The sequence below is a fragment of the Anopheles marshallii genome, chromosome 2 (genome assembly GCF_943734725.1).
Source record: "Anopheles marshallii chromosome 2, idAnoMarsDA_429_01, whole genome shotgun sequence".
Lineage (NCBI taxonomy): Eukaryota > Metazoa > Arthropoda > Insecta > Diptera > Culicidae > Anopheles > Anopheles marshallii.
The window spans coordinates 51,306,918-51,320,537 of record NC_071326.1 but is presented as its reverse complement, the minus strand read 5'-3'; the positions used below and the strand labels follow the sequence as shown (position 1 = coordinate 51,320,537).

General features: G+C 43.7%; 8 protein-coding genes across 8 annotated transcripts; 5 read left to right on the top strand and 3 right to left on the bottom strand.

The window, feature by feature from the left end:
* The first annotated feature begins 253 nt into the window (after nt 1–253).
* On the top strand, nt 254–1,233 carry LOC128719857 (probable dimethyladenosine transferase). Its single transcript, XM_053813496.1, has 2 exons — nt 254–311; nt 371–1,233. Exons 1-2 carry the CDS (start codon nt 254–256, stop codon nt 1,231–1,233), a joined length of 921 nt encoding a protein of 306 aa, XP_053669471.1.
* Nucleotides 1,234–1,421: 188 nt separating this feature from the next.
* On the bottom strand, nt 1,422–3,669 carry LOC128707979 (protein FAM114A2). Its single transcript, XM_053802936.1, has 2 exons — nt 1,594–3,669; nt 1,422–1,496 (listed from the first exon to the last, which is right to left on the bottom strand). Exons 1-2 carry the CDS (start codon nt 3,667–3,669, stop codon nt 1,422–1,424), a joined length of 2,151 nt encoding a protein of 716 aa, XP_053658911.1.
* A 497-nt stretch (nt 3,670–4,166) lies between these two features.
* LOC128718105 (nucleolar protein 12) lies at nt 4,167–5,094 on the top strand. Its single transcript, XM_053811779.1, has 2 exons — nt 4,167–4,249; nt 4,341–5,094. The coding sequence occupies exons 1-2, from the start codon at nt 4,167–4,169 to the stop codon at nt 5,092–5,094; spliced, it is 837 nt and encodes a 278-aa protein (XP_053667754.1).
* A 136-nt stretch (nt 5,095–5,230) lies between these two features.
* On the bottom strand, nt 5,231–6,037 carry LOC128709498 (40S ribosomal protein S25). Its single transcript, XM_053804503.1, has 2 exons — nt 5,995–6,037; nt 5,231–5,673 (listed from the first exon to the last, which is right to left on the bottom strand). The coding sequence occupies exons 1-2, from the start codon at nt 5,995–5,997 to the stop codon at nt 5,317–5,319; spliced, it is 360 nt and encodes a 119-aa protein (XP_053660478.1). The 5' UTR covers nt 5,998–6,037; the 3' UTR covers nt 5,231–5,316.
* Nucleotides 6,038–7,349: 1,312 nt separating this feature from the next.
* On the top strand, nt 7,350–8,556 carry LOC128707325 (zinc transporter 7). The gene is made up of 2 exons (XM_053802276.1): nt 7,350–7,530; nt 7,601–8,556. Exons 1-2 carry the CDS (start codon nt 7,350–7,352, stop codon nt 8,554–8,556), a joined length of 1,137 nt encoding a protein of 378 aa, XP_053658251.1.
* A 1,238-nt stretch (nt 8,557–9,794) lies between these two features.
* LOC128708252 (dynein light chain Tctex-type protein 2B) lies at nt 9,795–10,306 on the top strand. Its single transcript, XM_053803212.1, has 2 exons — nt 9,795–9,933; nt 10,050–10,306. The coding sequence occupies exons 1-2, from the start codon at nt 9,795–9,797 to the stop codon at nt 10,304–10,306; spliced, it is 396 nt and encodes a 131-aa protein (XP_053659187.1).
* A 192-nt stretch (nt 10,307–10,498) lies between these two features.
* Nucleotides 10,499–11,706, top strand: LOC128707124 (sialic acid synthase). The gene is made up of 2 exons (XM_053802071.1): nt 10,499–10,606; nt 10,690–11,706. The coding sequence occupies exons 1-2, from the start codon at nt 10,499–10,501 to the stop codon at nt 11,704–11,706; spliced, it is 1,125 nt and encodes a 374-aa protein (XP_053658046.1).
* Nucleotides 11,707–11,936: 230 nt separating this feature from the next.
* On the bottom strand, nt 11,937–13,009 carry LOC128707719 (SUMO-activating enzyme subunit 1). The gene is made up of 2 exons (XM_053802677.1): nt 12,918–13,009; nt 11,937–12,843 (listed from the first exon to the last, which is right to left on the bottom strand). Exons 1-2 carry the CDS (start codon nt 13,007–13,009, stop codon nt 11,937–11,939), a joined length of 999 nt encoding a protein of 332 aa, XP_053658652.1.
* Nucleotides 13,010–13,620: the final 611 nt, after the last annotated feature.

Below are 13,620 nucleotides of genomic sequence, written 5' to 3'. Positions count from 1 at the left end.
AAATGGTAATGGTTCTCAGAATTATTGTACATTTATTGATTTGCACGCGACGATTCGCTGATGGTACTATCCATTGGTTTTGGGCAATTTCCAACTGACCGCATCTGGTTTGTTGTGATTAGTTTGAAATTTGACAGTTGCAGCACGTGGTTGACAGTACACAGTTTTTTTCTCATTCCGCGCATGGTATTTGTTTACAGTGCATGTATGCTACAGCAATAGAACGGAGCGCGGTACAGTTTACAGTAATAAAATGCCGAAAGTACGTGCAGAAAAGAAATCTCGTTCGCACGAAGGAGTCGCAAAGCAGGGTAAGTAGAATTACTACTACTCGAGGCACAGATAATTTACAATTAGTGTGTTCCATTAGGTATTGTATTCAACAAAGATTTCGGTCAACACATTCTCAAGAATCCGCTCGTCATCACCTCTATGTTGGAAAAGGCGGCTCTGCGCCCTACGGATGTGGTGCTTGAAATCGGTCCCGGTACCGGTAACATGACGGTAAAGATACTAGAAAAGGTGAAGAAAGTAGTGGCATGCGAAATTGATACTCGGCTCGTAGCGGAACTTCAGAAGCGCGTACAGGGCACCCATATGCAGCCGAAACTGCAAATCCTGATCGGTGATGTGCTGAAAACGGAACTACCGTTTTTCGACATTTGTGTCGCTAACATGCCGTACCAGATTAGTTCGCCTTTCGTGTTCAAACTGTTGCTTCATAGGCCATTTTTTCGCTGCGCCGTGCTAATGTTCCAGCGTGAATTTGCTCAACGACTTGTGGCTAAACCGGGCGATAAGCTGTATTGTCGGCTAAGCATCAACACCCAACTGCTCGCCCGTGTCGACATGTTGATGAAGGTGGGAAAAAACAACTTCAAACCCCCGCCAAAGGTTGAATCGAGTGTGGTACGCATAGAGCCACGCAATCCACCACCACCGATCAACTATACGGAATGGGATGGATTGACACGGATTGCTTTTCTACGTAAAAACAAAACACTTGCCGCAGCATTCAAACAGACGACGGTATTGGCTACGCTGGAAGATAACTACAAACTGCACTGCTCGCTGAAGAACGTTGACGTTCCGATGGATCTCAACGTGAAAGATATGGTGGAAAGCATACTGGAAAAGGTGGACGCTGGCAACAAGCGTGCGCGAACGATGGACATCGATGACTTCATGGCAGTTTTGCAAGCGTTTAACGCAGAGGGTTTTCATTTCAGCTAAACTCAGAAGAATCGGTGGAAATGATTACTTGTGTTTCTTATGTATATTTATCCAATAAAAATCGTTTAGACTAAAATAACGATGAGGTGGCTTCGAAGCGATTAATGTAGGGAAATTTAACACCCATCTTGGTGATGCTTGCATTGCTAGCGGAAATGTAACTTTCGAGGATGACAACGTTAGTTACTTTAAGCCGCACCCAGTTGTAAGATCGGAATGAAAAGGTGAAATGCATTCTGAACGTAAGACGTGCTGTTCGAGCCCTGCAAAAGAGGAAACATACATTAGAATGATACATTGCTGGTTTTACACGTCACAGAACCTTCTGGTTGATCCGAAAGTTCTGGTTGATGAAATTACCTCTAAAAATATGTTGGTAATAAGCGCACTGTCATTATCATGCCCAGACTCATCCTTCATTTTCGTGAGCGCAGAGCAAAATCTGGTCGCAACGCCGCTCAGATGCCAGCAGAATACTGTCGTTAGCTGAACCAGCACATCGGCCTCAGTGGCCGTACTGTGATGTTCGCTTATGAGTAGAATTTCCGCCAGTTTGTGCATCCGCAAGACACATAGGGCCGTCGTTTGTGCTAGAGCACGCATGGCCTTTTCAAACACATCCTGTCCTGTTCGTTCATCCTGCCTGGTATCTATCCACTCAGTGTACTCCATCCAACTCTTTACGATCTCTCCAAAGTCGACCCTAACATTCGGATCGAGGTCAACGATGGTTTCCTTCAACTTTGATTCCAGATCGACCGCCGTGTGCAGCCCATCCGCATCGTCATTGTCCATTTCAGGAAGTTCGCACAGTTCCTTCACCTCGCTCATGGTTTCTTGAAGTTCTTCGAGTGCCTTTCCCGTCAGTGGCGCCATCAGGGATTCCAGCTTCAGAGATGCTTGTTTCGATAGCATCTCAAGTGCCTCGAGATGCACCAACCCGTGATAATCGTCAAACAGTGTTTCAAAGTGAAGCTTCTTCTTATACTGATGCTTTTGGATTTGCTTCAGATTTCGTTCGCGTTCCTCCGTCTTTGCTTTTGCCTCCCGAAGAACCTGGCTCAACACCACACCGTCGTTTGGCTGTAAACCGAGCAACTTTCGCTTATTCAGCAAACCTGGATCATTCTCTTGCAATATGGTCATCGTTTTCTTCCCAATTCCTTCGAGCGTATCCAAACCCCCCGTAATAACCTTACTGCTTATCTGTGTCACACCGGAAACGAGTTGATCAAATCCGAATCGGTCTTCCGTTTGCCTTTCAGCCGACGGCGCATTCTCGTCTGTTTCAGTTTCCTCTCGAATGTATCCTTCAGATTTCAGCTTAGCTTCTGTCTCTGCTTGACGGCGGGCTAACTCCTCCGGATTTGGCACTCCTATACCCGATTCGATCACCTGCGTAATGTTGGTCGTAATCGAGGCAACCGATTTGGATGCGTTCGATAAGAAGGAAACAGCGGCTCCACCCCAGGATGGCTTCCAGCTGCCCCACGACTGTCCGGAATCGCCTGTTGTCTTGTTATCTCCTCCCATCGAGAGCCGATCAAGAACGGATGTCAAAGGGGGATCATCCTTATGCTTCATAAAATCCTTCAGCCTGTGTTCAACCTCATCGATATCCACATCTCTGAAGCTGGCTTTTGTTGAGTTATCCACCGTCGAAGGATTCTCGAAATGGGTATCCCTACTTAAACTCTTCGTTTGCTTATTATCGGTTTTGTCCGCGGCACTACTACCACCTCCAACGGTGAAATCTCCCCAATCGTCGTCAAAATCATCCCATCCCTCATCTGCGCCGGATTTGCTTTCTTCTTCGCTAATTTTTTCCTTCATTTCCGCCAAGGGCTGTTCCAACATTTGTGGTTTGGCCGGTTTAAGCACAAGTTTCTTGGGTGTATTGACTGTTTCGGAAGGCGAATGCGATCTGTTTGCTTCGCGTGGTATTGCGTTGTTTTCAAAGTCTTTTTCGTCACATTTCGCATTTCCGGGGTTAGACTGTGCCAACGGTGGCTTATGTTTGGCAAATTCCAGGCATGTTTTATTTGTTTCAACATGTTTTGTAAGAATAGGATCTGACTCAACGTTTCCTTTTTCCTTCGTGGCCGAAGAGGACCCTGTAAACTGAACCTGCGATGTGTCGGAATTGTTCTCCAAAATCTTCGGCTGATTTACAATTTTATCGGATGAAGCAGTGTTACTTTCTTCATGGAAATCTGTTTTATCCACCAGTTGAGCATCACTGGGCTCGCATATAGTTGTGCTTGCAGGCTCCACGTCGATATTTGCAGATTTTGTCGATGCTGCAAGCTGTGCCTTTCTCTTGGAGGATACATCCGAAGGTTTTGTGCTTTGGAGCACCTCTTCCAGCTCGTCTGGTTCAATCTCTTCGAAATCTTCATCTGCACTTGCAAATTCTTCACTATCTGAATCGCACATTGTTAATTAGTAAGAAAGGTTACGAGTGCAAGCAAATATTATTACGACGAATTTGCTTGCGAATAAAAACAGAAACGGTGACACGCAATGACGTTTTGCAACAAAAAAATGTTGGTCGACTTTTAGGTAATCAGCTGGCATGATTTGTCGATGAAACTGAAGCTATCGAAATTGAAAAAAACACAAGGCAAACGGTTCTTATCGAAATGGTTAAAAAAAACCTGTTGTAGTAATATGTAATGTAAATTACGTTTGAATTATACGTAGATTGAATGAATTAAAAAAAAAAAAACATTTTATGATAGCAATTGGCAGATTCCAAATACCGAACCAACCCTGAACGTCATGATTTTCATCGATTTGTTGCCATCGACTTGCGAAGAATGTGCACGCGTTCTTTGTTTACAACCTTCCAACTAACACCGGCTTTGTAGAAGACCGCGCTTGGTCAGATAGAAATTCGTACTAAAACCGTGTCTTTAAAGCGATTCCCGAAAATGAAGCGTAAATCAGACGGGGGCAATAAAAAACCTTTTCAGAGGAAAAAGACTGAATTGGTATTCGATCCCCAAAAGCGGATGTAAGTAACAAACGTGGCCGACCGATCAAATGAGTCGTGTGGTAGAACGTCGTAATTGAAAGAACGCTAATGATCGTATCCTGTATTTTAGAGAGTTTCTGACTGGATTTCACAAACGCAAGCAGCATCGCCGAAAAATAGCTCAAGGAGAAATGCAACGAAAGCTTAAAGAAGAAACGAAAAGGATACGTACAGAGGCGAAAGAAAAAATGCGTAATCTATACCATACGTACAAGCCTATTCCGGAGCTGACGGAAGAGGATAAGGCAGACGAACAAGAGGATGAGTACGATACGGAAAATGTTACAGTAAAGGTAGTGGAACTGTCTACCCGGGATCTGGCAAAGGAAAATAATTGGATAGGTGAAAATCGTGGTATAGCGGAGCAAGATGAAGAATCAGACCCCGAGGAATTAAGTGATGATGGCGATGATATTCTGGAAGAACAGCAACTCGGTGTTATCCCCGGTATGGAGCTTGAAGGAGAGAAAAGGGTTAAACGAAAACACAAACAGTTGGCCGAAGAGGATTTGATTGATGATCGAGAGGAAAAGGAAGACAACACTGAAACAGATAAAGCGAAACCGAAAAAAGGGCCTGTACTCAATCTGGAGGGCATTCGCTCAAAGAAAGAGTTGAATCATAAATTAAAGCGCTACGCAATGAAATCTATGAAGAAAAGCCAGGCCTTCCGGCAGAAAGCGCGTGTGCATCAGCAGAAACAGCTTAAACAATCCCGCCGCATTCGGCACCAGAAGGAAAAGCATATGAATCAAAAAAAGGGATTTAAGAAGCACAATAATGCCGCCGAACGCAGAGAGCCCAGGCGAAAACGCAACGATTGATAAAGCCAAGTGCAAGGCATGAGGATATACAATTAATAAAAAATCACTATCGTTCACTTAGTTTACAAGAAGTATATTTCTTCCATTCCGTTTCCGAAGCGTTTAATGATGGATACACATAAAGGGTATAGATTCTGAATGTTTCCCCAGAAACCGTTCCCTTCGTTGGCTCTAGATGGATGAGCACTTTGCACTCACAAAACAAACAACGGAATCATCAGATTACGCCACTGGATCGTCTCCCTTTGTGGTGCGGGTATAGATGACCTGAGCGTGATGATGCACGACCTGCTTGATCAATCCCTTCTGGCAGAGCTCACGTAGACCGCGCTTCGCTAGCGATCCACGAATCTTCAGCCTTTCCGATACGACCGACGGGGTAATCAGCTTGTAGGCAGGGACCTCCTTGTACAGCTTATCGTACGTGGCCTTGTCGAAAAGGACCTGGTTGTTTAGCTTGTCACGGACCTTTCCCTTCGACCACTTCTTCTTCTTGGCCTTTCCGCCGGATCCTCCCTCCTTCTTCTTCTGGGTTTTTTGCGGCTGTTTCGCCGATCCCTTGGTATCCTTCTTCGGAGGCTAAAATCGAAACAAAAACAACATATTAGTGTACAGCAGTGGCATCATTTGCTTCCATGTGAAATGATTCGATTTGCATTGCGGCCGGTTTAATGGTGAGTGATACAAATAGATGTTTATACACATCCGAACCACTAGCCCCTAAACACCTGCGGTTCACTATTTTTCCACCGACTGGGTGGTTTATCTGAGTAGTTTTTCACACAATATTGAACTATATTGCTTCAGTTACACCCTGATGCATATTTAAGCCAACTACGCCAAACATTTCACGCAAATGGTGCGATATTTTTCGCAAAAACTCAGCTAAATTGAACCTACCATTCTGAAGTATGGACTCGAAAAGGAAGAGAACGTCGGCGGCAGTTGATAGAAAGAAGGAAGTGGATGAACGCATAGAAGGTAAAAACGCACACTTTCAACGTCAAACGGGAAACGTCAGAAAATCTGCGTTCTATCGACTTTTTTATTCAGTACAAATTAATGAAAACGATGCGAAAAATGTTGTTAAACAATTATTTTAGGCGAAAACAACACAAATTATGAATGTTTTAAAAAGCCGACGTAAAACATATTGATGATAAAAGTGAAACCCCAATTGTTTACAAAGCGCACAATATCGAGCTGTTTGTTCTACCCGTTACCAATGCGTTCGCAATTAAAAATACTTAAAATAAAATGATACATAATCGTATTCCGAGGGAAAGGAACAAATAGAGATAATTAGCAAGGCTTTTGTGTGCAAACTGAACGTACTTCGAAAGCGTTGAAAGAAGCATTGATCGCTATTGCGACAGAGTGTGTACAATCCCAATCACACAGCTGTCATATCGGCTCGGATGTCGTGTCAACACCGTGTACGAAAAAAGATCTACACCGCTCGGAGTGCAATTACGGATGCTCGGTCAGCCGACAAACGGAATCCAAAAAGCGAAATAAATTTAGATAATGTCTTACAAACGATGCTGATCTTTGAAGCACATTGCAACCGTGACCAATACGGATCGAAAAGCTTATCCGCAACATAGGGTATGTATTTAGTTGTTCGTGGTAGTCTCTGTGCTGTGTCGCGATCGGTGTTTGCTTCCGCAATGTTCCTGCTGTCGTCCAATTGTTATACGTACGTCGGGGTTTTGAAATGAGAACAAAAACATGGGCGTAGTGCTAGCTTATTCCGTCGGTTTTCTAACGGCACCTTGTTTGGCCTCATATCGAAACAAGGAAGCTTCTGAAATGGATCATTATTTGGTCAGTTGTGCATACGTAAGCAAAACAAGGCATAAGCACTCCGGGGAAATAGCATTGTTTACAATCTTGGTCAGGGTCGGGATAATACGTGGTGTGCCAGACCTACTGAATGGACCAGACAAGAAGCGTAGTGAATAGTTATGTTTGATTTATTTTTACTCTAACGACAACAGCTATAAATCTCGTACTATCAACTATACGAATCATCCTTCACTGTACGTTATCGGTAACGATCGATTATTGGTTTATCATTGCAGAGCACAGGTTTCCGATAGATCTCTGCAGAAGGTACCGTGCACCCCACCCCGTACGAGCTACATCGAGTTGATTTCGACCAATTCATTTCCCCTCCACGATTGACTACATCCTGCGGCAGTAAATCATTTTTTTTCCAAGTGCTTATCAGCGTTTTGTCCTTCACCCTCACGATGCTGCCATTAACGCATAAGGATTCCCGTGGATTTGGCTATCGAATACGGGAGAAGTTCAACAGTTGGAGCCGGCTCATTCTGTCGGATCGCAATTCGCGAAATTTGTTTTTCTTCCTACTGCTTAATTTAAGCTTTGCCTTTGTCGAGCTGATGTACGGAATATGGACGAACAGTTTAGGTAAGTTTCGAGTGGGCCACTGTTACGTAGCAGTTGAACGATGCTAATAGATTTTAACGTCTACTTCAAGGGTTGATCTCGGATTCGTTCCACATGTTCTTCGACTGTACCGGGTTGTTGGCCGGATTAGCTGCGTCCGTTATAACGAAGTGGCGGGCTAATGAGAAATATTCTTACGGATACGTGCGTGCAGAAGTTCTAGCTGGATTTGTGAACAGTCTCTTTCTGCTGTTTATTGCATTCTTCATCATGTCGGAGGCAGTGGAACGTGCTATCGAGCCTCCGGAAGTAAAACACGAACGGTTATTCGTCGTCTCGGTACTAGGGTTACTGGTGAACCTGGTCGGTATCTATGCATTCCAACACGGTGGCCATGGACATTCGCATGGTGGGGGCGGTGGCCACGGTCATTCGCACGGCGGTGGTGGCGGTGGTCACGGACATTCCCATGGTGGAGCAATGAATCATCACAGCCACGATACTCATCACCTGCTGTCGAATCATAACGATCACCATGGGCATTCACACGGTGCTGGCGATCACCACCACAACCATGGAGGTGGCAGTGAGATTATTTCGACCAACTCGCAGATTATGCGTGGTGTCTTCCTGCACATTCTAGCCGATACGCTTGGGTCGGTAGGTGTCATTATATCGGCAGTGCTGATGCAGCTGTTTGGTTGGATGCGAGCCGATCCCATTTGCAGCATGTTCATTGCGCTAACGATCGGGCTCAGTACGCTCTCGTTGATCAAAGAATCGGTTATGGTGCTTATGCAGCGCCAACCGGTAGCGCTGGATCGATTACTGCCATCCTGCTATCAGAAGGTGACCGGTCTGGCCGGTGTGTATAGCGTACAGGAGCCACATTTTTGGACCCTCTGCACCGACGTGTACGTAGGTGTCATCAAGCTGGAGGTATCGAAAAACGTTGATCCCAAGTACGTGGTACAACACACGCGCATGATCTTCGAAGCGATAGGCGTACGGCAGATGAACATTCAGCTAGACTATACTGCAATGTGATAAACCCACGTAGTGGCGCTGTGAAAAGGGGCCGGGACACAAGTTCCGTTCAATTGTCGTGTATTGTTGTTTCAGGTTTTTTTCTTGACCCAAAACCAACACCACTGTCTGCAATGGTAACACTGTTTTCTACCTCTACGCTCCTCCCAATTGGCTAGAGTTTTTCACGTTTCGTATCAGTTTTATTTCATAGGCACCACCTAGTGGGAGAAGTATTGCATACAAACATTTCAGACGTACGAATTAGTATATAGACTTAGTTTTGTTTTATGAAACACACCTTTACCTACTTACTGTTTCCGTTAGGCATTGGTTAGTCCTCCTTTAAGCGATAAAGTCTGTGCTCATGATTCTAGGATTATATCGAAATAAGCCAAATCAACTAAGAATGGCTCGGTTCTAACCTAAAAGTCAATGATTCGTGCTGCGTGAAGCATTCAACGGAGACGAATTAAGTATAAAATGTTAAACATATGGTATCATACGCGTCCTGCGCTGTACAAGCGCAAGCTCCCCATGCAGAAAGAACTGAAGAGCTGGAAGGACATCCATTGTAATAAGATTTATTTCCAAGGGATCATGAATGCATCGTTCATGTTGTAATAGGATATTCGTAATAATGGGAACATACCTGCAAGAAAAGAAGCGAACAGTTGCTGAAGCCACATACAAACATGGTAAAGCACGATGTAATGCATTTGATTTTTCAATGCCTACGTGTCTGTAGGATAGATGATAGCGGGAAGAAAAATACAATTCTGTTAACAATAATGTGCGTAATGCTTTATTGCAACTCTGGTTTGGATTCTTTTATAAACACGTGCCAGCAGCAATTCAAAAGTAGTTCTTGTCATCCAGGCGACTAGATATGTGTTAAACTATTAATTGTCATTTTGTACGCAGCTATGTATAGATGAATTTTCAATAAATTTTTCGTAATTGAAAAGCGAAATTGATTCTCGATTATCTTACAATTATCGAAATAATGCGAGCAATAAGATGATATGACAAAGAAGTAGAATACAATAGCACGAAAACGCGTTCTAGCGTAACGTATAAAGGAAAAGTGTATAAAGCGTATATTGAGCATCTACTGTATTCATAACAGCCGGCACATAAATAACGTATTCGTCGCTTTGGAAACCAAAACAAATCTACCCAGGCTACCCTTTTTCCAGTGAGGGCAGTGTCAATATTAACTAAAGCACTTTATTTAAACATACCAAAAAGTGGTTAAGATGCCGTTCAACGAAACTCAAGCAGGAAACATTCCACCGTCACCAGCGGGGTATCAGATGCGGCCGGAGTTGAGTGAAACATTTAAATCGGAAAAGATACGCGAAATAATCAACAACGTGCTTACGGAAACCTTAACTGGTAGGATAAATAGGAGCAAAAAGTCTAGCCAAACTGTTAAGATATCTAATCATTTAAGGGCAGAGATTTAAGAAGTCCATAAAGTTTAAAATCTACTCTATTGGGTACCGTTTTAGGTCAAACATATTCGGCTGCAGATGCATCGCGCTGGACGAAGTCGATGGCTGATGAGATAAGTCTGCAAGTAAAGGATTTGGAAATGCACCACTACAAACATGTGGTTCAGGTGTGGATTGGTCAGCAGCTGGGTGCCGGTTGCAAATGTGTTGCACGATGCCGTTGGGATACGGAATGCGATAACTATGCGACGGCCGAATTTAAGAACTCAACCATGTTTTGCTTAGTGACAGTTTACGGGCTGTATCTGTACTGATGGAGAGAAAAACTGCGATGCTGGAGCATAAGCATGAGAAAGGGAGGATGGCGGAACATGAATATGTGTCATACACTCATTCCTATCAACATCATCATCATCTTCTGCGTGTGGAGTTTCGGCGCGTTTTGTATATAAATTGTTTCTGTGTTCAATTAGTGTAAAACCTACGCATGTCAATTGTCGAAAAGTATGGCATTATGGAATAATGAACAGGGGAAAACGTTCATAGTCGCCGAAATTGGCCAGAACCATCAAGGGTCCCTGTCTATAGCAAAGCAAATGATAAAAGCGGCAAAGGTAGAATCATTTTAAGTTTCGCTAGTGGTTAAATTTCAATAAACTACTGAATAAGTTACAAAACCATGTTCACTTCATTTCAGCAATGTGGAGCAGATTGTGTAAAATTTCAACGATCGAATTTGACGGAAAAATTTACCGCCGATGCTCTGGCACGCTCTTACGTCGGACCTAATTCTTGGGGCAGCACGTATGGGGAGCATAAATCGTGGCTTGAATTTTCGATCGTACAGTATCGAGAATTGCAACGCTTTGCTAGCGAGATCGACATTGCTTTTACCGCATCCGCTATGGACGCAGTTTCCTTCCGCGAGCTGGAAGAGCAACTAAGTGTTCCTTTCATTAAAATCGGTTCTGGTGATGCAGATAATGTGCCACTTCTTCGTTACGCTGCCAACCGAACCGTTCCACTTATAATTTCCACTGGAATGCAAGATTGGAATCACATTTGCACTATGTACAGTATGTTCCGTCATCGTAATGATGTAGCATTGCTGCATTGTGTATCGTCCTACCCGACACCGGTGGAAGATACGATGTTGCGAATGATTCCCCTGCTTCGGAGTCATTTTCCGGCGCTAACTTTTGGTTATTCTGGCCATGAGCTGGGCATACAGCTTTCGGTAGCAAGCGTAGGTTTAGGTGCACAGATCATCGAGCGACACTTCACGTTGGATAAATCGTGGAAAGGAACGGATCATCAGGCATCGTTAAATCCGGCCGAATTCACACGAATGGTACGTTGTATCAGAGCGCTGGAGGCAAAACTATCAGGAGGTACAGCTTCTTTAATCAATCAACTGAGAGGGGTTCTAGATAAAGAGGATTTTAATGAACGTGAGTTAATGGTTGCTCTGAAGGAGGTAGGCGTACAGGACAGAAAGTTGTTAGATTGTGAACAACCGTGTTGCGATAAGTTGGGAAAATCGTTAGTATATGCTAATGACGTACATCCTGGAACTGTCCTCACTGAGTTAGATCTTGGGATAAAAGTAAGTGAACCAAAAGGTTTATCTCCAAGGTTGTACGATTCTGTTGTGGGAAAAATAGTAAACCATACCGCTTTTAAAGACAAACCCGTTTTGCAGCTACATTTCTGAGGATATCATGCATACCTTTAGTGCAGTGTATTTCAAAGATCGTTAACGTATTTCGTATTTCAAAGTGTCATACATCGATGACGATATGATTTATTAGAAAAGATTTGTTGAGAAGAAACGCGCGTATGAACATGTATTATGGAATAGAAATTATAGCATAGACGTTTCTATTGGAAATTAATGTAAAACAATCACACCACAACGGCGCAATGATACAATTAATTTAAGCATTACTTCTCCGTACCGATAGTATCTACGAATCCGCAGCATGTGTCAGGATTGAACAGAAACACGTTGCGATGTGGTCTTTCCTTCTGCGAGACGACCTTGATGATTTCATGTGCCACAACGCCTCCCACTATGGCGGCCACGGGGGAGATCTGGGCAAACACATGGTCAAAAGATGGATCCGAAATTATCTCCGGGGCGAGCGTATCGCGCAGTTGTAGAAGTTTCTTCACATCCTCCTCCCGCTTGGCATAGGCTGGATCGCGCTGTTCTTGGTCACGAAATTTTTGCAACACTCGTTGTACGGGAAGAGCTGGTCCATTTCTCTTGAGACACCGTGCGTATGATGCATCCCGAAAATTGAAGTCCAGCAGACACTGATAAGGTGGAAATTCCAGCGTACGCTTAACCGCAGTGGCGATGGTTTCACGTTTAAATTTTTCGTGTGGTTTCGATACCACCACATACTTTACGACATCCTCCACAAACTCATGCGTTTGTAAATCGGAAAAACAGAATCCATACATGCCCCAAACGTCCGCGGCGAAAAATTTCACATTTGCCTCCCGGCATATGGTGTCCACGCGTACATGTTGTGCAGTAGACGCACCGATCAGACAAACCACATCAAACTCTTTAAAATATGCGTCCTCTTTCGTATCGAGCGCTTCGGCGTCGGCTTTCAGTTCAACCATCGGATTCAAAATCTGGGCACGGGTAAGTGACGCTTCGGCCCGGTTGCTTCCAAGGGACGATTGCGGAACCAGAAATTGGGAGCAGTAGTCTTCTTGTGTAACCTTCCGGTCGTCCAGCAGTGTCACAGATTTCACTCCGGCCAAAATGATGTTTTTGGCTATTTCCGCACCCAGGCCATTTAGGCCAGCAATAAGAATGCGGGCCGAGCGGAGACTGTAGAGTAGACGGAGCAGAGTACAAAATTGAATGTTGCATCGCATTACGAAAAAATACCGAGAAATAGTTACCGCTTCTGAGAATCCAAGCCCCACAAGCGAATCTGACGATCGTACAGTTCTGCCTCATGTTCGGTCAATTCGGCACCGTTTGATTGAACCATTTTCTTGGATTGTTTAGTTAAGCAAACAGCACAAACGATTCGAATAATACCCGCAATTAACGCGAAAAACCGACTGAATTGTTCTGGCGGCGTCTAAATTCCGGGTTCGGCAGATACAATGACAAATTGTATGTGTCGTTCGTCTTTTCTGTGCCATAATATGCATATTTGACAGTTGTACAGGCAGTCCCCGAGATACGCTATTACAGCGGACCGCTATAACCCGGGAAAAATCCACGTATTTCGAATTTCCGCGTAAGTCGAATCCGGGAGTAAAATCGTTTGTACTTCAAAGTATCTAACTTTCGAAGTTGAGCTTCTCTGACCTTAATTTATTCAGCAAACCAGGCAATTTTTTTATACAATACATTAAAATAAACTAAAAACAAATGTTTCATTTGACAAAGGAAGCTATTTTAGACCAATTTTACACCTTTTTGCTTAGATATTGTGCTAGAAACAAATTTAAAAAAACCGCGTATCTCCGACTCCGCGTATAAGAGGAACCGCGTATTTCGGGGACTGCCTGTACTAGTTCTTACATAAATTTTCGACATAAAAGACGTTTGTGATCAAATCGTCGTAGAATTATTTTTAAACAAAATTCCCAA

Excerpts from the sequence above, each read along its gene's own strand:
- LOC128707979 (XM_053802936.1), bottom strand. The coding sequence starts at position 3,669 with ATGTGCGATTCAGATAGTGAAGAATTTGCAAGTGCAGATGAAGATTTC. Across the intron at positions 1,497-1,593 it reads TTACCAACATATTTTTAGAG|GGCTCGAACAGCACGTCTTA; the intron begins GTAATTTCATCA and ends CCTCTTTTGCAG.
- LOC128719857 (XM_053813496.1), top strand. The coding sequence starts at position 254 with ATGCCGAAAGTACGTGCAGAAAAGAAATCTCGTTCGCACGAAGGAGTC. Across the intron at positions 312-370 it reads CGAAGGAGTCGCAAAGCAGG|GTATTGTATTCAACAAAGAT; the intron begins GTAAGTAGAATT and ends GTGTTCCATTAG.
- LOC128707719 (XM_053802677.1), bottom strand. The coding sequence starts at position 13,009 with ATGGTTCAATCAAACGGTGCCGAATTGACCGAACATGAGGCAGAACTG. Across the intron at positions 12,844-12,917 it reads GGCTTGGATTCTCAGAAGCG|TCTCCGCTCGGCCCGCATTC; the intron begins GTAACTATTTCT and ends TCTACTCTACAG.
- LOC128718105 (XM_053811779.1), top strand. The coding sequence starts at position 4,167 with ATGAAGCGTAAATCAGACGGGGGCAATAAAAAACCTTTTCAGAGGAAA. Across the intron at positions 4,250-4,340 it reads TTCGATCCCCAAAAGCGGAT|AGAGTTTCTGACTGGATTTC; the intron begins GTAAGTAACAAA and ends CCTGTATTTTAG.
- LOC128708252 (XM_053803212.1), top strand. The coding sequence starts at position 9,795 with ATGCCGTTCAACGAAACTCAAGCAGGAAACATTCCACCGTCACCAGCG. Across the intron at positions 9,934-10,049 it reads GCTTACGGAAACCTTAACTG|GTCAAACATATTCGGCTGCA; the intron begins GTAGGATAAATA and ends GTACCGTTTTAG.
- LOC128707124 (XM_053802071.1), top strand. The coding sequence starts at position 10,499 with ATGGCATTATGGAATAATGAACAGGGGAAAACGTTCATAGTCGCCGAA. Across the intron at positions 10,607-10,689 it reads AAATGATAAAAGCGGCAAAG|CAATGTGGAGCAGATTGTGT; the intron begins GTAGAATCATTT and ends ACTTCATTTCAG.
- LOC128707325 (XM_053802276.1), top strand. The coding sequence starts at position 7,350 with ATGCTGCCATTAACGCATAAGGATTCCCGTGGATTTGGCTATCGAATA. Across the intron at positions 7,531-7,600 it reads AATATGGACGAACAGTTTAG|GGTTGATCTCGGATTCGTTC; the intron begins GTAAGTTTCGAG and ends GTCTACTTCAAG.